General features: G+C 45.9%; 2 protein-coding genes across 5 annotated transcripts in view; one reads left to right on the top strand and one right to left on the bottom strand.

The window, feature by feature from the left end:
- The window catches only part of TPGS2 (tubulin polyglutamylase complex subunit 2), a 91,402-nt gene that overhangs the window by 65,239 nt on the left and 3,530 nt on the right, over window positions 1-22,633 (top strand). The window contains exon 8 of the transcript XR_004819627.1: window positions 21,744-21,949. The gene's annotated coding sequence lies outside the window, so the exon portion shown is untranslated. The remainder of the gene's footprint in view (window positions 1-21,743; window positions 21,950-22,633) is intronic.
- The window catches only part of FHOD3 (formin homology 2 domain containing 3), a 450,944-nt gene continuing 431,748 nt past the window's right edge, over window positions 3,438-22,633 (bottom strand). For 2 of the 4 annotated variants that reach the window (XM_027576518.2, XM_027576519.2), the window contains exons 28-29: window positions 17,354-17,515; window positions 3,438-4,535 (exon numbers count right to left, since the gene is read on the bottom strand). In XM_027576518.2, coding sequence (XP_027432319.1) covers window positions 4,453-4,535; window positions 17,354-17,515 — 245 coding nt within the window. In that variant the 3' untranslated portion in view covers window positions 3,438-4,452. Of the gene's footprint in view, window positions 4,536-5,536; window positions 5,570-17,353; window positions 17,516-22,633 lie in introns of all 4 variants that reach the window. The other 2 variants (XM_027576520.2, XM_027576523.2) reach the window with 2 other exon arrangements.

Genomic DNA, 22,633 nt, shown 5'->3' with positions numbered 1-22,633 from the left:
AGTCATTCCCCAGTGATGATCAGGATGTGCTGTTTTTCATTTTCAGCCGTTCTAATTATCCAGCTGATTTAATTTTCCTGTACATGTAATGCTCTACTTCTAAATTACAAAATGTTCTGGAAGCAAATCATTGTTGCTAATCTAGTAGTTAGGAAATTTCCACTAAGTCAACAATTGAAAGGGTGTTTGAACTACAAAATCATAAATTTGTACTTCTTCAGATGGATCATCTTAAACAAATACACTTTTCAAATGCAATAATTAAATAGTGCTCATTAAGAGAATATAAATGGCTTGGCCCTCACTTAGTTGAGTATCAGCAATCTGAATAAACTCTCGCCATATCCTTTCACCAATCAGAGTAGGAATCATTCCATCACGAAGTCACAAAAGATGTTTCTGAGCTTCTGAACCTTTCCGGTTTATGCTAGATGTACATGGATGGCTGGGTGGGTGGCTGGGTGAGTGGGCTGCTGATTAATCATTGATGTAAAAATTGTGCATGATTATGAGCCCTTATCGAACAAGAGTTTAGATACACCACCTGGCTTCCAGGGTTAGGCTTGGTCAATGTGGAGCTGACTGGCTCTCCACCCACCAGGCCCAGCCCTGGGTCAGTCTGTGCCACATGCTGAGAAGAGAATATGTTGAAGCAGAGTCCACTGTTGATTAGCAGGCTTTCTTAAGGGTTCTAAAAGAACAAAACCAGGACGAGCTTGACAAGCCAGCACATACCACTTCCTGTCTTTTGCCCTTGGGGCAAGTCATTCATTATCTCTCATCCTTACCTTGTTCCTGCGTAAAATGAAAATGGAGAATTGCTAAATGGATTATATAAAATAATACATAACGAGTGACCACACAGAGATGCCATCAATACTTGAGCTCCTGTAAAAATCATTCAGAAAGCCCATCCCCCCACGAATCGCCTAGCAGCACAATTTTTCTACCAAATAAATTGCCTTTTGTGACAAAAATTGATGGGGCATTTTAATATCATGTACCTCAACTGCAACTGCAAAGACATTTCATCCCTTCCCCTAGGCAATCAGCTATTTTTATTTTTACTTCTCTGGCAAAATGTATAAATAGCTGCAGATTAGACTAAATTTTAATTTTAGTTGATGACTACGTCTCATGGCCCCAAGGGGAGGGATCATGACTCTCCTTTTCCCAGCTGAATCCTCAGCTCCTGGCACAGGGTCACCTCTATAATAGGCCCTCGCTGCAGATTTGTGACTGATGGTTGTGACTGATTTTCTAGAGCTGCCATAACAAATTACCACACACTTGGTGGCTTAAAACAATAGGGATTTATTCTCTTACAGTACTAAAGGCCAGAAGTTCAACATTAGTTTTACTGGGCCAAAACCAAGGTGCCAACAGGGCCATGCTCTCTCCAGAGGCTCGGGGGGGAATCTGTTCCTGACCTCTCTCAGTTTCGGCAGGCTGCTGGCATTCCTTAGTATGTGGCCACATTGCTCCAATCACCGCCTGTCTTCGTAAGACCTTCTCCTCTTCTGTGCATATAAAACTTCCCTCTACCTCTCTTAAAAGGACATTGAATGGAGCACTGGGTGTTATACGCAAACAATGAATCATGGAACACTACATCCAAAAAAAAAATTATGATTAGATTTAGGGCACACCTAGATAATCCAGGATTATCTTTCCATATCTGGATCCTTACTTTATTCACATCTGCAAAGACCCTTTTTTTTTTTTTTAAAAGATTTTATTTACCAGAGACAGAGCACAAGCAGGGGGACCAGCAGGCAGAGCAGGCAGAGCAGGCAGAGGGAGAAGCAGGCTCCCTGCTGAGCAAGAAGCCCGATGTGGGGCTCAGTCCCAAGACCCTGGGATCATGACCTGAGCCAAAGGCAGAAGCTCAACCAACTGAGCCACCTAGGCATCCCCTGCAAAGACCCTTCTTTATAACATTTACAGGTTCCTGTGATTAGGACCTGCTCTCTTTGGGTGGCCATGATTTAGCCTTTAGATAGTGATACACTATCTCAGGGCCATGAGCATAGAAATGGGGGATTTGGGAGCAGTGGACAATGAGGCAGCCACCCACAGGTTGGGAGCTCAGAAACCAGGTTTCCTGACTCCGATCCTGCTCTTCCTTCCTGCGCTGTGTTCGATGACAGGCTTGTAAGAAAACAAAACGGGGTCTTCAGCCCTCCTGTGCATCCTCCCTTCCATCCCCAAATCCCTCAGTAAGTTATTTTTTAAACAGAAAAAGACTCAATATTCCAAAGAAACCAAAACCCAGGCATCTTTAACTGAAGAGTTGCCTTCTTTACTGGCAGGTCTGTAATTTCAAACTAAATTAAGAAATAGGCATGAGAATATCTATGGTGATGACCAGCAAGAGTAGCAAAGCATCACCCGAGGGTAAGGTACTATTTATTTAATGCTTCTCAAAGGTCTTTCAGAGAAACTTAACCTCCTGAATTAAAAACAAAACGAAACAAAAACACCACCAACAGAGGGAGCCAGGGTAAGTGGCAACAAGGAGGGAAGAAATGAGCAACAGAAATAGTCCTTCAATTTCACTAAAAACTACTAAACGTAGTTCCCAATAAAAAGACTGTACCTAGCTGTAACCAAGAAATTAGTTGACCTTGCTTGCTTCCTCTGAGAATTTTTTAATCCCTAAAATAAAATTAACTTCAGATTTATTCAGTCACTTCCTTCTGAACATGACCTTTTATTCCAAAGCAGTAACTCTCAGCAGAACACCAAGGGCCTCCAGAAGGACATCAAACTATCTGTTCACTAAATGGTGAAACAAAAATGCATCTTCCTTTTGTTTGCACATCCCAATCCCCAGTGATATGGATATTCTATCTGTACTTGGTGCTAAGGTAACAGGCAAAGGCTCTGACAAACAGCCAAATAATACCAGAATATTACATGTAATTTAGAACCATAAGAAAATAAGCAATAACCTATGTATCTTTTTTGATAAAGTGATTAAACTCAATTGTCTAATATACAGACCTACTGTTGGCAGATTCCAGGCTTTCCTGGGGGTGCTCACATTCATCACATATTATTTGACCAATACCTGCTGGAAAGAGCTTCCAGGCTCTCAGCAGAGTGGGGATGCAAAAGCGAGGGTACCCAGTCACGGAGGCCTGTGGAGTGAACATCTGATCTTTCGCTCTTCAGGCAACACAACTACATCTTGTCTGTAAGTCACATACACCCAGGTTCAGGAACACAGAGTCACAGAGGTTTTAAAAGTGATGCAAACGTGGAACTAATAGCTTGGCGATCAACCTGTGCAGTGGTTCACCTCTCCCTCTTTCCAGAGACAGAGGTTCTACCCCGGGAACCGTGCAACACTGGGTGGAGGGGTTTCTGTGGAGGCTCGGCCACCACCCAGGCACCAGCCACCCCGGTGTGGCTCCTGGCAGTGCCTTCCCCACTGGACACCTTAGCTTCTGATGACCGGTACTCGAGTGTCAAGGACTACATCTGTCACTCTGAGGTTCTCTGTAGACAAAATTTTAAATTTCCATTTTGTTTTGGGGACTTAGTAAATTTTTGGAGAAAGTGAATTTTTACGTAAAAAAAGAGTTCCAGAATAGTTCAGTTTTTAAATGCTACTCTAATTTTTGCATCAGCATTACAATGGAGCAAAACAAAAGTACTCCATGGATAAGGTGATCTACATGAGGTCATTGCTCACAGGTCCTGCACAAACACTGAAGCCTAATAAGGAGTTACAAAGAGCACGTTGGCAGGCACTTCCCACTCTATTAACACACAAAAAAACAAACAACAACAAGAAAGCCAAAGGGCCTCGAGGCCATTCCAAGCCATCAGTCCTTCTGATGAACCTGAGAAGAGGTTTCCCTGATTCAGAAGGTGAGGCTTTGGAGCTGTCTAAGGCCTTACACCCAAGAGAAGAAAAGTTTCCAGTTATGGCATTAAACTCTATTTATTTAGTATTCGAAACATGGTGTACATTTATGAATTTGTATAAACATTTAGTACATCTAAAATCCACAACTGGTAAACAATCTGTGCTTTCTTTTTGTGTACAATTTTGGAGTTTCCATCAGGATATTTTGGTGCTGTGGAGAGACCCAGTCTGCGAACCTAATCAAACTGCCTCATATGACCACAGGAACTGTGACAGAGTGATCTGCTCCTTAAAAGGGCTGCTCCTTGCACAGAAAAGGTGTCACACTTCAGAACTACTAAACCAGGTGTCAAGGAAACAAGAGAAACACAGCTGACACAACGTAGGAAGCGTGAGGAGGAGACTCTCAGAGAGCTCCATCAATGTCCAGGGCGCGACACGCAGACACCTAGAAATGGACACTCCCCTTCAGAACCTGCAGATGTTAGTGTCGAGTCTCTTCACCTCCAACTGGAGGGATTCTGTCCAGCAGGAGTTTGCGCTCTTGGGCACACTTCTTAGGGTGCCCCCAGACGTCACAGCTGCAACTCTGTGGTGCCAACCAGGCCCAGGGCCCTGGCTTCTTCTGGAGTCAGGCCGCTCTTGAGGGTCCTTCGCACTGCAGCAGCACCCGCAGATCACAAAGGGATGAGAAGACAGGGAGGTGTTAGCAGCCAGCACGTGGTGATCCACTGCCCCCCCACGCTCCCCAAGGACCCCCCCAGGGTAGTCACAGGGTTCACTCTGTGAAGCTCAGCCCCATCCTGCTCCTGCTGAAATGCCTGCCCAACTATCTGCCAGGGCAGGGCAAATTCTGGGGCCGCAAGAGGCTGACCTGAAGAGCCAAGTGGAGGGACTGACCTTGTAAGAGGGGAGAAAGGAAGCCTACCCTTGTAAGCGTTCTGAGAAATGGGTGCAATAGTAAAGTACAGACAGCATGTGGAGAGCTCAGCCTCTGGCTAGCACAAGGAGGGGGTCAGCGCTGGAACAGTCCTTACAGAACATAGGGGAATGCAAGTTCCAATGATTGCAAACTAGGTCAGATAACCCCACAAATCTGCAGGATGAGCACTGATTTGGGGGACCTGGCCTTGCAGAGCAAGGTGTTAACAAAACTGGGCAAGGGGCAGCAGTCAGGATGAATCTCTACGAGCATTGTGGGTCTTAGTCTCAACTCATCAGACGGCCTCTGGAGGCAATAACTAGTGACTCCTCATGGACTGGATACCAAGGAGCAAATGGCCAAACTGCTGACTGGATTTGGTAGATGTTTTCTGTGAAATACACAAGGCCCAAGAAGGACCAACGACACTCTCCTCTGGGACTTACAACTGGCAGGTGGAGGAATGCTCATATGTGACTAAGAATTGGCTTATGTTTAGCTTGGCATTATGGGTTTTCCCATTGTTTAGTGCTGATCAATTCTGACATGAAAATAAAGGCTGGGTAAGGGTGAATGAGGAGGCCGCTGTCCCTTCCAAGACAAGTCCTCTCATTTGAAAGGTTGCCTAATTACATTTCCCTTAATTTATAACTTGTATTTGGCCTACTTTCCACATAAGGCCATAGGGAGTTTGGGGTATTAGCTCTGTTTTCAGAAGAGATGTGTTATGGATGTACCTTCCACCCTAAATCCTAAATCAGCCAGGGGACCTGTGATGAGCAGGACAGGATCAGATGTGGAGACGATCAGATGTGGAGACGATCAGAATGTGGAGACAATCAGAATGTGGAGACGATCAGATGTGGAGACGATCAGATGTGGAGACGATCAGAATGTGGAGATCAGATGTGGAGATGATCAGATGTGGAGATGATCAGAATGTGGAGATGATCAGAATGTGGAGATGATCAGATGTGGAGATGATCAGAATGTGGAGATGATCAGATGTGGAGATGATCAGAATGTGGAGATCAGATGTGGAGATGATCAGATGTGGAGATGATCAGATGTGGAGACGATCAGATGTGGAGACGATCAGATGTGGAGACGATCAGAATGTGGAGACGATCAGAATGTGGAGACGATCAGATGTGGAGACGATCAGATGTGGAGACGATCAGAATGTGGAGACGATCAGATGTGGAGACGATCAGATGTGGAGACGATCAGATGTGGAGACGATCAGAATGTGGAGACGATCAGATGTGGAGACGATCAGATGTGGAGACGATCAGATGTGGAGATGATCAGAATGTGGAGATGATCAGAATATGGAGATGATCAGATGTGGAAATGATCAGAATGTGGAGATCAGATGTGGAGATGATCAGAATGTGGAGATGATCAGATGTGGAGATGATCAGAATGTGGAGATGATCAGATGTGCAGACGATCAGATGTGGAGACGATCAGAATGTGGAGATGATCAGAATGTGGAGATGATCAGACGTGGAGATGATCAGAATGTGGAGATGATCAGATGTGGAGACGATCAGAATGTGGAGATCAGATGTGGAGATGATCAGATGTGGAGATGATCAGACGTGGAGATGATCAGAATGTGGAGATGATCAGATGTGGAGATGATCAGAATGTGGAGATCAGATGTGGAGATGATCAGATGTGGAGATGATCAGATGTGGAGATGATCAGACGTGGAGATGATTAGAATGTGGAGATGATCAGATGTGGAGATGATCAGATGTGGAGACGATCAGAATGTGGAGATTAGATGTGGAGACGATCAGATGTGGAGACGATCAGAATGTGGAGATCAGATGTGGAGATGATCAGATGTGGAGATGATCAGATGTGGAGATGATCAGATGTGGAGATGATCAGAATATGGAGATGATCAGATGTGGAGATGATCAGAATGTGGAGATGATCAGAATGTGGAGATCAGATGTGGAGACGATCAGAATGTGGAGACGATCAGAATGTGGAGATCAGATGTGGAGACGATCAGATGTGGAGACGATCAGATGTGGAGATCAGATGTGGAGATGATCAGATGTGGAGACGATAAGAATGTGGAGATGATCAGAATGTGGAGATCAGATGCGGAGACGATCAGATGTGGAGACAATCAGAATGTGGAGATGATCAGATGTGGAGACGATCAGAATGTGGAGACGATCAGAATGTGGAGACGATCAGATGTGGAGACGATCAGATGTGGAGACGATCAGATGTGGAGACGATCAGAATGTGGAGACGATCAGATGTGGAGACGATCAGAATGTGGAGACGATCAGAATGTGGAGACGATCAGATGTGGAGACGATCAGATGTGGAGACGATCAGAAGTGGAGACGATCAGAATGTGGAGATGATCAGAATGTGGAGATCAGATGTGGAGATGATCAGATGTGGAGATGATCAGATGTGGAGATGATCAGAATGTGGAGATCAGATGTGGAGATGATCAGATGTGGAGATGATCAGAATGTGGAGATGATCAGAATGTGGAGATGATCAGATGTGGAGATGATCAGAATGTGGAGATGATCAGAATGTGAAGATGATCAGATGTGGAGATGATCAGAATGTGGAGATGATCAGATGTGGAGATGATCAGAATGTGGAGATGATCAGATGTGGAGATGATCAGAATGTGGAGATCAGATGTGGAGATGATCAGAATGTGGAGATGATCAGATGTGGAGATGATCAGAATGTGGAGATGATCAGATGTGGAGATGATCAGAATGTGGAGATGATCAGATGTGGAGATGATCAGAATGTGGAGATGATCAGATGTGGAGATGATTAGAATGTGGAGATGATCAGAATGTGGAGATGATCAGATGTGGAGATGATCAGAATGTGGAGATGATCAGATGTGGAGATGATCAGAATGTGGAGATGATCAGATGTGGAGATGATCAGAATGTGGAGATGATCAGATGTGGAGATGATCAGATGTGGAGATGATCAGAATGTGGAGATGATCAGATGTGGAGATGATCAGATGTGGAGATGATCAGAATGTGGAGATGATCAGATGTGGAGATGATCAGATGTGGAGATGATCAGAATGTGGAGATGATCAGAATGTGGAGATGATCAGATGTGGAGATGATCAGAATGTGGAGATGATCAGATGTGGAGATGATCAGAATGTGGAGATGATCAGATGTGGAGATGATCAGATGTGGAGATGATCAGAATGTGGAGATGATCAGAATGTGGAGATCAGATGTGGAGATGATCAGAATGTGGAGAAAGTAAAGCTCACCCCAGTGTCTTCCCATCTTCCCGTGCCAGACCCAACTCCCCTCACCCCTGCGTGGCCTGCATCCTCCCTCTCAGGGGGAGGCCTCAGATGATACGGACGCCAGGATTCCAGCCCATGTGTCTGCAAGGAACACCCCACATTCCACGCTTTCCTGTCCTCCCTTAAGCAAAAGCCCACTCAACCTGTGGACAAAGGATCTGAAGAGATCTGGTAGAATGCACAGGGTCTAAATATCTATGAATCAATGGTTTCTTCTCTCCTGGGAATTAGCACTTTGAACAGGGGTCAACGCCTAACCCATCAATTGGTCAATCAACAAATACTTTATGGAGAACCTATTATGTGCTCGGGACCTAAAGAATCGAAACACTGCTGGAGGACTCACACACCTCAAGTGTGGATTTGACACAAACAGAGACACAAAGATCTATGCTGAGGGTTACCCTCAAATCCTGCCACCACACACGACCATATTTTCAAGCTTCGCTCTGGGCCCCCAGCCATCCGTCTGCAGCCTCCTCCTGCACTGGCTCTCCCTCTCCCCACCCTTGGCCCCTGGGCTCCAGACTGTCTCACTGGTCCAGACAAAATGTTTGGCTCCAGAGCCTTGGCTGGAGGCAGACTGCATTTAACTGAGTAATGGAATTTGTTCTATGGGGCAGCAATAAAAATACTAGTTTGTAATAACCTTTTATGTTCTTTAAACACTCCTTCAAGTGTTTGTTAAAGAAAGATAATTTTAATGGCAGAAAATAAGATAAAATATTTCTCATTCTTGACAAGGACTGCCAAGACCTCTCTTCCAAGACACAAAATTTGGCTTGAAGACGACCATGCTCCACGAGCAGGGCGTCTTGAACTTCATTAGGCACAGAAGGTGGCATGGACATGAGTCTATGAACTCTAATCACTGAGCCTTTAGGTATATGTGCTTGGCCAGATGACTACAGAAGTCTTCCCGAACTGATGGGCATTTCACAGGAGGGCATTTAAAGACACTTCCTTAACACCTGGTCACGCATTTGCTTTAGTCCTATAACTGTGGTGTTCAGTTCAGTTCATGTAAATACTTGAATAAGGACTCTGGCACCTTGTAGGATGTGCAATAATCTCACTGATACGGGCACTGGGCCAGCCTCTGTGGGGCAGGCAGAGAATAGAACCAAGCTTAATGGTGCTGCTTTGGCCCCGCTGCCTGACTGCGCAGAGATGTGCTCTCAGCCTCGTAGGCTCCTCTTAGTTTTGAGGGGCCACACCCCTTGGGGTCCTCCCTTGCCCCTTCTGCCTGGGCTCAGGTGTTCTCTGCTGCGGAGGAAAAAGCCAGCATAGGCCAGGTCTCTTTGCTCGCCAGGTGTGTCCCTAAAAAGGAATTCATAGAAAAACCTGCCCCATTAATGGAATCCGACTTTCTGTGGGCCTTCGTGGCAACTGAGAAATTCTCTCATATTAAATACAACCACCCCGTCATAAACATATGTATATAGTAATATACATGTACATGTAATATACATATAGAAAGTAATATAGGAACCCCCCAAAGACCTTAAGAATCTGAACCCATTCTTTGTTAAGAAGTCACATTATCACTTGAAAAGACATGCGAAATGAAGATGATTGTTGAAATCGGCTTTGCGCTCCTGTTCAAATTATGCATACGAAGGGCCTCTTTGGGTATCCATTCATCCATCTGCCTGCTCATCAATTCGTTTGTTCATTCATTCACTTATTCATTCACTCACTCAGCAAAGGTTACTTGCGCCTCTACCCTGAGCCAAGTGTTGCGATCAGGGAGGCAGGGGACCGACAGGGACACAGTAGGAGGAGAAAGGCTCAGGGTAGCATACCCTGGCTGGAGAGGGTGTTGGCTCTCACTCAGTTTCTGGAAAGCAACAAAGGACTGGGACATAAGAAAAAGAGGGGGGCGCCTGGGTGGCTCAGATGGTTAAGCGTCTGCCTTCAGCTCAGGTCATGATCCCAGGGTCCTGGGATCGAGTCCTGCATCGGGCTCCCTGCTCCTTGGGAGCCTGCTTCTCCCTCTGCCCCACCCCCCCACCCCCCCGTCTCTCATGAATAAATAAAATCTTTAAAAAAAAGAAAAAAAGAAAAAGAGGGGACCAGCAAATGGGCTGGCAGGATATGGAACTTGTACCATAGAAGCAAGTCATCAAACGGGGATTTCTCCAGTCCTAGAGTGGGGGCGGGGTGCTGGCGTATGTCTGATAAGATAACGTCTGGGCCCCTCTCTGCTCCCCACTCCCGCTTCCCGCTTGAACACTCTGGCTATGGCGTAGCTGCTCCCCAGCCTGTCACCTGTGCCCACCTCCCGACCCTGCACCGCTTAACACAGAACAGCCCGTGCAAATGTTTGTCCCTGTGTGCCTTGCAGCTCTTCCCGGAGATGGCACGGGTCACTTTGCCGGCACCAGCAGCCACTTTCTGGCCCAGGCCCTGGTGACAGCTCTCACAAGTGGGATCAGACACAGGAGAGCCTCAGCTGTCAACATGCAGCACAGCGGCGTCTGGGGACTCAGGGAAAAATCGCAAGTTCTTTTTCTCTCCCTGCCCCCAGAATTGAAAAATATTTTGATCCTACAAAAAGCTCTCAGGTGGCTCTTTGCTAAAAATGAGCTGAATCTGAGAATAACAGTGATGGCAGCCTCCATTTACTGAGGGTTAACCTGGATGATTCCATTTATTCTCTATGGAAACCCTATGAGAAGAGTACTGTTATTATTTCTCCAGCAAGTGAGCAGACAGCACAGAGAGATCAAGTCCCTGGCCCGAGGGCACACAGGAAATGGTCCACAGAAGGATTTAAGGCAGGACATGTGAGACACAGCCTACCCTGGAAACGGCAGGACATGTTCCCACCATCTTTCATACCCGTGGGACATCCACTGGGTTTTACTTCCATATGACAGAAATCTATTTGCACTCTTTCACCTAGAGATCACTGATAGTTTTTGTCTCTTTTGCACAGAATGCCAAACAGTTTGGAAATAAGTGAGCTTTTTTGTAATCCCTAAGATTCAGCTAAAGATTTTCTACCACGTATACAAAGAGTGTTGTGTCTGGGACTACGGGGGCTAGTATCAGAACTTCAAGAGGTCTTAAATGTATGTACCAGGTGGTTGGGAAGTAACAAGACTGCTGCTATTTATTCATGCCTTGTTTCTTGAGGGACCTGTTCACTAAATGGAGCCAAAATGGCAGGTTCAGTCATGCCTCTTTGGACTTAAATACAGGGAACTGTTTTAAGCTCTATCACAATTACTGATTCCATATTAGACTTTCTGAAGGTTGGTCCATTTTGTTCTGTCAATGTCGATTATCTAACCATCTGAGTTCTTTTTCTTGTTTCCACCCTCCATCTTGTTTTTCCTCATAAATCTGTCTATTAGAAGCAGAGGTTTCCCAAATTGACAGGCATTCTACAAAATAACTGACCAGTACTTTTCAAAAGTGTCAAGCTCTTAAAATGTCCTCCACACATCAGAGGAGGCATGCCGTCTCAATGCAATGGAACAGCCTGAGGAGGGTAGTGGAACAGAAAGAGGGCATCCATAGACATACTGGTGAAACCTGAATCCAGCCTCTAGTTCAGTTAATTGTATCGTACTGAGGTTAATTCCTTAGTTTCAATAAATTGTCCTAGGGTATGCAGGGTGTTAACATTAGAGGAAGCTGGGTGAAGGATACAAGGCATGTGTACTCTTTTTACAACTTGTTTGTACATCAAACTCTTTCAAAATAAAAAGTAAACACTGACGACAACAACAACAATAACAACAAAATCCAGCACAATAACAAGAAGTAAAGGTTCCCAAACCTGGTTGATTTGAATTCAGCTTCAGACTCAGCCCAGATGCACTGAACTCAAGTCTCTACGAGAGGCCCACGCACTACATTTTAACCTTCCCTAGGAGATTCCGATGGCCAGTGAGGCTTGGGGTCGCAACTTAAATCACTGCCACCTGACTGAGATGCAGAGAAGGGCAGGCCCTCAGGAAGGCGATGGCCTTCATGACGACAGGGCTGAAGGCTCTGAGTTCTGTCTAACCCAGGAGTAAGTTCACCCATGAGGAGACAGCGTTTGGAGATACTTACGGCAGCAGGTGCTTTCTAGAGCCAGTGGTCTGGCCACGGTCTTGGCTCTGCCGACCTGCCTCTGCCTAGCCCGTGGCTACATTCGCATCTAGGACCCCACAATAATCTCTGTCGCTCTTAGGCAGGCCCTGAACAGAAAGTAGTTCAGAAGCAAGAGCAGACTGCCTCATAGGAGTTGTGCTATGGGTGAGGGAAGGGAGACGTGAAATAAGTTCTCTCCATTGTTTCTGGGAGAGCCTACACGAACTTGGGGCATTCTGCAGACAAGAAGGAAGGGGGCTTCAAGATTCACAGACTCCTGAGTTGTCAACATTATTTCCTGGGCAGGACAAAACCGCTTTCTCCCTCTCCAGGTGACATCAGCATGGCAGTTCTCCATCGGAGATGTAGGCAGAACCAGACAAGTACCATGCGGACAACCCAGCCTTCGGTGTACAGCTACAAGCCCACTCAACCAGCAGCCTGGGGGTACAGGAGAGGTGAAGCTGGGTCTGGTCTAATCTCCGCGGGCCGAGTCAGCTGAGTGCCCGTAGCAGAGTAGACTGCTGGGTAGATGTGATTTCTGTGCATGGGCTCTCGTGTGACTTTGGCTTCACATTCCCCCCTGCCTGGGGTCCCGTGGGCAGCAGCGTGACAGAGCCGGGGAGGGAGGGTGGTGGGAACCTGTCAGAGGTACCTCACTCAGTGCTCACAACTGCCTGGGAGGGGGCACTTCTGGTCTCACTGGATGGCAGCGGACGGAGGCTGAGTGGGGCCGAGTGAGTGTAGAGGGACCCCATCTCCTTCTCTGTTGTATGAATGGGCACATTCCACACATGGAAATGGATTCCATTTGAACTGGGCAGCAAAGGCAATGAAATACCCTATCTTCATGTCGGGAAGACACATGGCACTTTCCAAGGGCCCCTAACAGGAACCCTCTCTGCTTTGCTTTTGGAGCAGCTCTCACCAGCTGGACAGACAGACTCCCAGGTTCCTCTTTTCACTGATCCTCCCTCCTCTTGAATCTCCAACTCTGAGCCAAATGGGCACCTGGCACCCAGACTTGGGGGGAGACACACAAGCCATCCTCTCCTTTTTCAGTGTGCTAGTTCCCAGTATGGGAGGGTGATCTGTCTGAACATGAAACCAGAGAGCCATCCAACAGAGTAAAATATTTCCAGACTCTTCCTGCATCTGCCTCTTTGACCCGAAGCTTCTAGCTGAGCTTACGGCATCAAGAGTCCTGACCTCTGGCCCGGCCTGCGTACACCCTAACGTTGGACCTGCCTTCAGGGCCTGGGTGATGTGGGGTCTGTTGGCCGTTCGGACAGCACCTCCTCTTGTTCAGGCCCGATTTCTCTTCCAAGTTCCCAGACTCTGATTATGCCCTCCATTCCACCCCCACCCCGCACATCCCTTCAAGTCTCTTTCCTGCGTCTGTCCATCCCCACCTCTGAGACGCCCCCAACACAGAGCAAAGGTTGAAAAAGCCTTCCTCACTTCCTGCTCTCGCTTTTCTAGAGAGAAGGCCTTAAAACCACCAGAGGCTTAAAGGCCACGAGAAATCAGAGAGCCACAGTCAGCTCCATCCTGTTCTGTCACCCCCTCCTTTAGCCTGGAGGAGACACTGATGGTGGCACCCCTCCCACAAGGCACGCACCCTCCTGCGGGCCCTCTACAAGGCAGCGACTCTCCACGCGCTTTCGGGAAGAGACTGTCGGTCCTCTCTTGGGTTTCTTTTTGTCCTGTCCCATGGCCTAGACACATCTTTAGAGGAAGGTCAGTCCCCCTGTAATGAACTCTAAGAATAATCAGGGGCTGAGTAACTAGGAATGAGGTTGTTGCGAAGAAGACAAAAGTTTGAGAAATTTTGGTCCTCTCCACTAACATCTTATTTGACTATATTTGCAAGAGCATGGGTTTTCAAGCCTCTGTTTTATTGCCATTGTTAGCTTGCCCTATGAAAGAATATAAAATTGATTCACAGTTGATAAGCAAAAACTATTTAAACACCACTCAGGGAAGTTTTTCTTAATGGGATTAATGGGAAAATTGCTGAGTATTTCCAAATATCACTTTGGAGAAGTAGAGACAAGTGAACGAAGTTGTGTACTAATCAGATCCAGGGCTGGATCTAATATTTTGTGAGACATATCTCCCGTTTTTCCCTAAAACAAATTCAATAATTTTTCAGATCTGATGGTCTTCTTCCTCCATTAAATTCTACTTAACAGACAGTGTGGTTACATCCCTCAAAATTCTGTAAAAGAAATAAGATTTTAGTTACATCAAATCAATGTGAGCTATGTCGCATGCCCTTTGAGAGGGATGTTGAAGCTTTAGGATGCAATGAGGAGGCCGTCATGGTGGGGGTGGGGTATTGGGGGTTAGGGTATCAGATCAAATCAAGGTTCTGTGCTCCTTCCCCAGCAGTCCCTGGAACTAGACTTCTGGCTCTTTCCACTGAGAAACTGTTCTTATAAGAGTGACCAGTTAAGATCTTAATTAGCTACGAAATGGGCCAGTTTATTTTTAAAGTCACATCAAAGTAATCACATCTTTATAGAAATATAGTTCTGTGCCCAAAATTCATGGGCATGTCACAGGTGGGGCCCAGACCCCCACCTGAGAAGGAAACTCAACAGGAAAATGATATCCAGCCTCTCTCTACTGTGACAAGATCTGGCTCCCCTGGGAAAAGAGAAAAGACAGACTATGAGTCCCTAAACCCTGTTCTGTTCTGCGATGGTCTGGGCTGGTGGCCATAAGAGGCCAGCCAGCTGAGCAGAGACTTTCTTCCAAAGATAGGTCCAAGAGAAAAGAACATCGGGGAGCAGCTCCCCCTTCGTACCAGACACCAGGGCCCATTCCTGCAGAATCACACAGGTAAGGGTATTTCAAATGCCATCCAGCTTCAGGATTTTCTAGAGAAGGCCAACATTCAGGACGCCTAAGAGAACAAACAGCCCTGGGACAGAAAAGCTGCCCCGATATGATGAAAAGAGAAACCTATATAAGAAAAAACCAAGAACCTCCCAGAAGGTTCTCTCTCAGTCTGATCCACCAGCTGATCAGAGAACCTTGGCTAGAATCAGGGGCGGCCGCATGAGAGTGCATTGGATCCACCATTTCACAGGCTAAAAATCAACTGGACAAGTCAAAACACTTTACTTAATGAGACCCGAATTGTCACCAGCTGGAAAAGCAAAACTGAGCCATGGTAACCTGCGAATCGATTAAGATGCCTTGCCTGTGTCCCCACCGGCTGCATATTTCAAGCTTTAGCAGGACATTTGGCGTGCGCAGTCCTAGTCACCAGCATCAAACACGAAAGCAGACATTTAATTATCTTGGAGAATTCTCAAGCGGCTAGGAGGTCGTAAATTTCTAGGTTATGGGATGGATTCTGTTTGGTTTCCTGCAATAGCTGGACTATTACTGTCTTTAGCCAAATGAGTGATGGCCCAAATACGGTGGTTATCATTACCCACTTGCCTCATCACGGCCATTAAACAATCAAATCAAATACAACATCGTTTGAGGGGGAGGCCCAAACCACGGAACTTCGCATCGATTCTGCAGATTATTTTTTTTTTTTCCTTATTCCTTTAACCTCTTGCGAGAAAGCTGGAGTTTATCATCCCTCTTAAACAGAAATCAAAGTAACTTTGATCCGTATTAAATTTCTGTTGATGGTGCCATTACTAATAAATTAAGCCTGTTACAGATAAACACTTACATACATGCAGGGCTGTATTTGTTGTAGTAACTGCATCGCAGAATAAAATGTGTTTGGCTGAATAAAAAGAATATACGGCTGTTTTGCATAAGATTGGAATGGAAACGATACCACAGGAAATTTAGTTTATATCAACCACAAAAACAGGCAAACTATCTCCCTGGCCAGATTGAAGAGGAAAATTAATTATGACTGTGTTATTGTTCCCAGTGACATTATGTGTCTCTCTAAGAATCTGGTTCTCTCTAGACCAGAGGACAGGGCCTACACTCTTTGCCAACACAGGCATGTAACCTGGGGGAGGAGCACATACCCTCAGCCTCGGGGGACTGGCCAGGTCACTGCCTCATGCGGTCTCCCTTTGTGAGGGCTCTGGCCCCACATGGCCCACCTTCCGTGAGGGCATCCCCTGCCCTTGGGCTCTGCAGCTCAAACCCTGAACCCCTCCTGTGTGAATCTCAAAGGTGGCACCAAAGAGAGTCTGAGTTCTTACTGAACTCCCGCCTACCTGGAGTCACTCTCCTTTCACTTTTTGGAGCCAGTCTAGGCAGAGGTAACCAGGCCTCCTTCTTGTGATGATCATAAATCCCTATGCCCCTCACCATCCCTGATTCCTGAAGGCAGAGTCGGGCGAGACTCAAGCTGGTCTCCTGAGCTGAGTGATGCAGCGTCAGGGCCAAAGGCTGGGGGCTGAGCTTTTTCCTAAAACACGCGAGGGTCATGGCTAGCGCAGACACATGTCAAAGGATACAGAGGAATCCCGTTTCTCTATGGAGAGCAGCCCCTTTGAAAGCAAGCATGGTGCCCACAGAGGCAGTCCCACGCCCATCATTCCGCAGGCAGAAGCAGGCTCAGACAAAGCGGAAAATCAGTCCCTTTGATTTAGTGGAATTCTCTGGTTGGTACCAAAAGAAGCAAAACCAAACTGGTCAACCTAGATTAACGTTAAGAATGCTAAGCACTCTAACGACCATAAAATCATTGGTTTTCACCTTCGACATTTTTGTGAGCAGCAGTGAATCCCTTGGGGACCCATCTTCAGCTAGAAAGTGGTCCCCGCTGCAGAAATATGGCCTCAGCAAAGCATCTGGGGCAGTGCTTGGCAATGGCCCCTCTGTAGCCACCTGTGCACGCCAGGGATATGTAAGGGTCCTTCGGACCTTCCTGGGAACAGTAAGAATGGAGGGAGGCCTGACCAGAAGCGGCAAATATACTGGGCGGGTGTGCCTGCAGCCCCCTCCCCCACAGTGGCAGTGTTGGTTGTCAACCAGGAAACCTTTCATTGCTGAGCTCGGGTGGGCCCTCCAGGCATCACTGACAACTGACTGGAGCCGGCCTCTGGGTGTCTGCCCTTCCCAGGGCATATAGAACAGGAGGCCAGCTCCCTGCAGGGCAAGGCCCTCACCCTAGCTCCAAGGCACTTACGAGACTTCCGGTTGGCCCGGGAGCGCTTCCTCTCCCGAGGCACCACCCGCTGACTGGGCACCTGTGTGGCCGACTTGACGATGCGATCCATGATCTCATCGGCTGCATCATCTGTGACGTTAGAGGAGTCATCGGTTCCCATCGTCCAGGAACTAGTGGATCCTGAAGAATTAAACAAGCAGAGAGCAGGAACACACTAGAGAAAATGTCAACGCTGCTCTTCTGAGCACAGAGCTCTGACAGCAACAGATCATAGCCTTGGCCAGAGCGAGAGCGTCAGCCTGCCAGATCCGGGGGTACTCACCTGTCCCCCACTGTGACCTTGACCGCTACTCCCACTCATGCGCACTTGGAGCATTTACCAATACTACCTTGTGACACAGCTGCTGAAGGCCTCCACCTGACAGGCCCCGTGATCGTGGGAGGGCGGACATCACATCACAGAGCACATCACAGATACTCGGTGATGGACACCCAGTAATGTCCAGAGATACGTGTTAATTCAGCTCTCTATCCATGGCTGTCTAGGCCTAGGGAATGTCAACTAACCTTAACATCTCTTCTACTTAAATAAAAATCATGGATTTTGTCATGGTTTATCTTTGGATTACTTAATCTTTTTTTTTTAAGGAACTTTATTTTAGTTTTTTAAGGTTTATTTATTTTTAGAGAGAGAGAGCTAGTGCAAGCGAGTGCACCGTGTCGGGGGTGGGGGGGCAGAGGGAGAGAGAGAGAGAAGCTCAAGCAAACTCCCTGCTGAGCGCAGAGCCCAACACAGAGCTTGATCTGAGGACCCTGAGATCATGACCTGAGCCGAAATCAAGAGTCAACTGCTTAACTGACTGAGCCACCCTGGATTACTTAACCTTTAAAAATCATAACAGGAACAGCACCTGGTTGGTTCAGTTGGTTAAGCATCTGCCTTCAGCTCAGGTCATGATCCCAGGGTCCTGGGGTAGAGCCCTGAGTTGGGTTCCCCGCTCAGCAGGGAGTCTGCTGCTGTGCATGCGTGCATGCGCTTTCTCTCTCTCTCTGTGTCAAATAAATAAAATACTTAAAAAATCAAAACAGGATTACCTTCTTCAACTAGCAAAGCAGGAACAGACATAAATTTTTCTTTGCTTCTTGACTAGAAAAGTACATTTATAAATAATTGTCTATTAAGACAGAGCAGGTCTAAATCTGGCATAAAAGCATCTGCCTATAGACAAACAAGAAGAAAGCACCACGAAGACATGAGCTCCCAAGTATCAAGAACGTGCCTTCGTGATAAATCAACTTCCTTGTGAAATCTCTTCTATAAGATGGGAAATACGCCTCTGTAAGAAGAAAGACATGCAATGCGCTCAAAATCGTGAATTTCCTCCACATACACAGTCCTTTGTAATAAACATACAACTTCAGAAGCCTGTAGGTGGGTGTTCTCAGACTCTGCCTATGGGACACAGGTATTTGGAGCCTAAGGTCCAGCTGAAGAACAGTCAGCTTTTCACCAACCACAGGCCAGAAATGTTAGTAAACATGTACCTTACATTCTCGAGTTCTATTCCCATACTAATTTTGAAAAGCTTTTGGCATTTGGATATTGACGGCAATAGTTGGGAATAGTGGCTCACAGTTCAGTAGATTGTGATTTTTGTGGACATGTGTTTGTGGTTGAAATTTTACAGTAAATACGTAATATGCTATAATTTAGTCCTAATTTCTGCCAGTAAAATGCACATTGCTGAATTGCATACATAAATGATTCACACTTTGCCAAAGGAGTAGCAGGATTCCTAGGGCTCCACCACATGCATGTATCTATAGGTAAGTATGTTTTCTAATGACAACGTTTGTTGTTATTGTTGATGTTATTTTAAACATTTGTTGTATGAATGGGAGCAGAGCTACAGCACTGGCATATAAAAAAACAGTAAATTGTATTTTTTCTGCTTATGCCCAAGGGCACTTGATCTACTTGTTTCCATCCAATTAGATCTTTCAGCATCATAAAACCCTTTAAAAATAGGCTTCTCTCAGAAAGGAATTTTTGAAATGGCTGAACTTCCCTGCATTCTCAGGATGGGCCAGGTGGTCTAACTGGAGGGAGGAGGCCTCCACTGGCATAGCTCTTACACTGGGACCCTTCTGCACGTCTGAAGAGTGGTCTTCCTCAGATCAGACAGGGCAATCAATAGTACAATGGTGTTTTGCCCAGCAATTTCCTCTTTTCCCTTTTTACCTACTGATTTGTAATTCCGTGTCTCATTTTAAAATGCCAAGCTACCCTTCCAAAAACACGCGTTTTAATCAACTGTATTTGCTCATGATACATTTTCAGAGCACTGGGCCAAAAATGAAGGCATCATCTGATCTTCCTACTAAGGATGACCTCTTCTCCCCATCCTAGACACCCTGAGGGGTCTGCTTGCACTGTAATGTGCCAGGAGAGGCTTCAGAGGGATGTGTTGCCATATGTTCAGGATTGCCAGACTTGGTTTTGTGATGATGTCATTCTTTTATGACCTCAGTCCTGGTTCTGCTTTTTTATCTCCCCCCACCTTTGGTTACTTTCCTGCCTGGTAACTGTTTATATGCATTCTTTCTGGTCATGTATAGGATTTTTTTCCCTGGAAACTTGTACCCACATATAGCATCAGGGAAACACTGTCCATACTTTTTACAGACCCCCAAGAGGCTCACAACAGTCTCCCAAGTGTTAGCAAGACATTTCTTTTTTTTTTTTAAGATTTATTTATTTATTCATCTTAGAGAAAGAGAGAGTGTGTGCGGGTGCGTGTGAGTGGGGCAGGGGGGAACGCAGAGGGAGAGGGAGAGAATCTCAAGCAGACTCCCCCACTGAGTGTGGAGCCCAACACGAGGCTCGATCTCATGACCCTGAGATCATGACCTGAACCGAAATCAAGCGTCGGATGCCTAACCGACTGAGCCACCCAGGCACCCCTCAAGACATTTATATATACTGAGATGTGGTAGAAGGAATGAAGCATTATAGACTGATAGCACCATATCACTTTATTTTGACTTCATTTTAAAAAATATGTAAATCGGTAATGTACACTTGTTGAATTACAATGTTGCACACCTGCAACTAATGTAACGTGTGTCAACTATACTGCATTTTAAAAAAAATGTAAATTACAGTTTGAAAGAAAACACTGTAATTTATTTTTTCCCTTAAAAATCTGACCTAAAGTAATAGTCTAAAAGGGGAATAATTATATCAAAAAAGAGATTTTAATGTAATAAAAGTTTGCCTGTGGTTCTGAAAGAATTTCCCTGGATACAGACTTCCCTCTTGGCAGTTTGAAGATGTCATTCCGCTTTCGTCTGACTTTCATAGCTTCTGATAACAGTGAGCCCTCATTCTGATGTTTGTATCTTAGAAGGTAATTTATCTTTTCCATCTGACTTTTTAAAAGATTTTATCTTCATCGTTGGTTTCTAGCAGTCTGCCTACATTACACCTAGGCATGGTTTTCTTTTTATTTATTCTCCTTGGATTTGCTAAGTTTCTTAAATATGTGGGTTGATATATATCATGAGCACTGGGAGATTCTCAGACATTAGCTCTTCAGTTAATGCTGCTTCTCCTTCTCCTTCTGCTGCTCCAATTACACACAGGTGAGACCATTTGATTGTGCACCTCACACCTTACATTTTATTCTGTTCTGTCCATTTCTTCATTATGCTTCACTTTGTACATTTTCTAATAACTTGTCTTTGAATTCACTAATCCTTTCCTTTGCTGGGACAAGTCTGCTCTTAAACCCACACAATGAGTTCCTTATTTCGGCTATTTCTTTTGCAGTTCTTGAATGTCCATTTGTTTTATTTTTAAGTTCCAATTTGCTGTTGAAATGATACACCTTTTAATCAATTTGTCTATAGTTTCCTTTACATCTTTTAACATTTGTAATGGTTAAAACTTGGCTGCAAATTTCAACATCTGGACCACCTGCCTCCTGGTGGAGGGAGGCAGCCCTTCTTCTGTCATCTTAACTGCCTATCAAAGTAAAAACTCCGCTAAAAGGTACAGACAGAATCCAACATTAAGAAGCAAAGGAAGGAACTAGAGTGGTATTGAACTCACCTGAGTTGAGAAACAAAAGAAAAGAAGAAAAACATCTGGTAATTTCATAAAAAGCCTGAAGTGCAGCTCCACTAGGGAATTCCACATAAACCTTAGGGATCTGGAACACTGCCTGGAAGCCCTTTCAAGACTCCTCCATAGATGGCAGCTTGTGGTCCTTGGGTTGATAAGAAGTTCCAAGGAACTACATGCACCACGTAACCCACTCTCTTCTAAAGAAAACTTGAAACTACATTTATTTTTTCTTTTATGTTGAAGTTATTATTACTATCATCCTTTGTTTATATTTAACAGAGTTGACAACAGCAAAATTCCAAAAGCCCTGGTCGGTCTGCAAAGGCAGTTAGAAGTCACCGAAGGGCCTTCTCAGGGGTTTCTCCAGCTTCCAGCTCGACATTCCAGCTGCCCGCCATCTCGTGAGTCTGAATGTTCTCCCGAGCCTGGGACAATGCCTGATGGGCACTGCATGAGCTCATTGTTTTACGGAGTTTCTGTGATAGGTAAGCTAACCCACAACCCAGTTTACCAGGCCTGTTCTCTTTGGTCAGCCAGTATAGTGACTACCAGAACCACTGTCACATGCCAGAGCATGACAGCTTAGACAGTAAGTGGTACGCCTTCTTCTAGCTCTGCACATAGCACGTGCTAAGCAAACACCGAGAGGAGAAAGCCTGTCCTCCAGAAGTTCGTCCTCTTTAGTGATAAAGTCTGTAATCTTGAGGCAGCCTGAACTGGGGGCTCAGAAGTCCATGGGAGGAAGGAGTGGCCCTCTGAATTGAGGAGTATGGAGGAGGAGGTGGATTCTGGAGGTGAATGGGGGCTGGACCGGCAAAGAAAAGGGGACAGCATGAATAGCAGAGGGGGCTCAGGGAGACACAGGGTGCAGAGAAGGGTGGTGCCCATAACATGGGGGCGAGTGAGTGCCAAGTGTGGGAGACAGGCTGGGACCAGACTGCAGGGGGCCCCCAGAGACAGCCTGAATAGTGTGGGCTGTGTGTTGCAGGCAGTACGGAACCTGAAGAGGGACATTCATGTGCTGTCAGGCTGGATCGGGGAACACCACTAAACATTCTCAGGTGAAAAATGCACCTTAACTCTCAATTAAAGTAAAATATCCCTTCCAAGTTATGAAACAAACCTAGAAACTCTTATCTGTCTTTAGCACCTTTAGTTTTCATTTCTTC

This window comes from Zalophus californianus, chromosome 14, assembly GCF_009762305.2.
Source record: "Zalophus californianus isolate mZalCal1 chromosome 14, mZalCal1.pri.v2, whole genome shotgun sequence".
Classification (NCBI taxonomy): domain Eukaryota; kingdom Metazoa; phylum Chordata; class Mammalia; order Carnivora; family Otariidae; genus Zalophus; species Zalophus californianus.
Note: the sequence above shows the minus strand (reverse complement) of the source record. Positions and strands in the feature narration are given on the sequence as shown.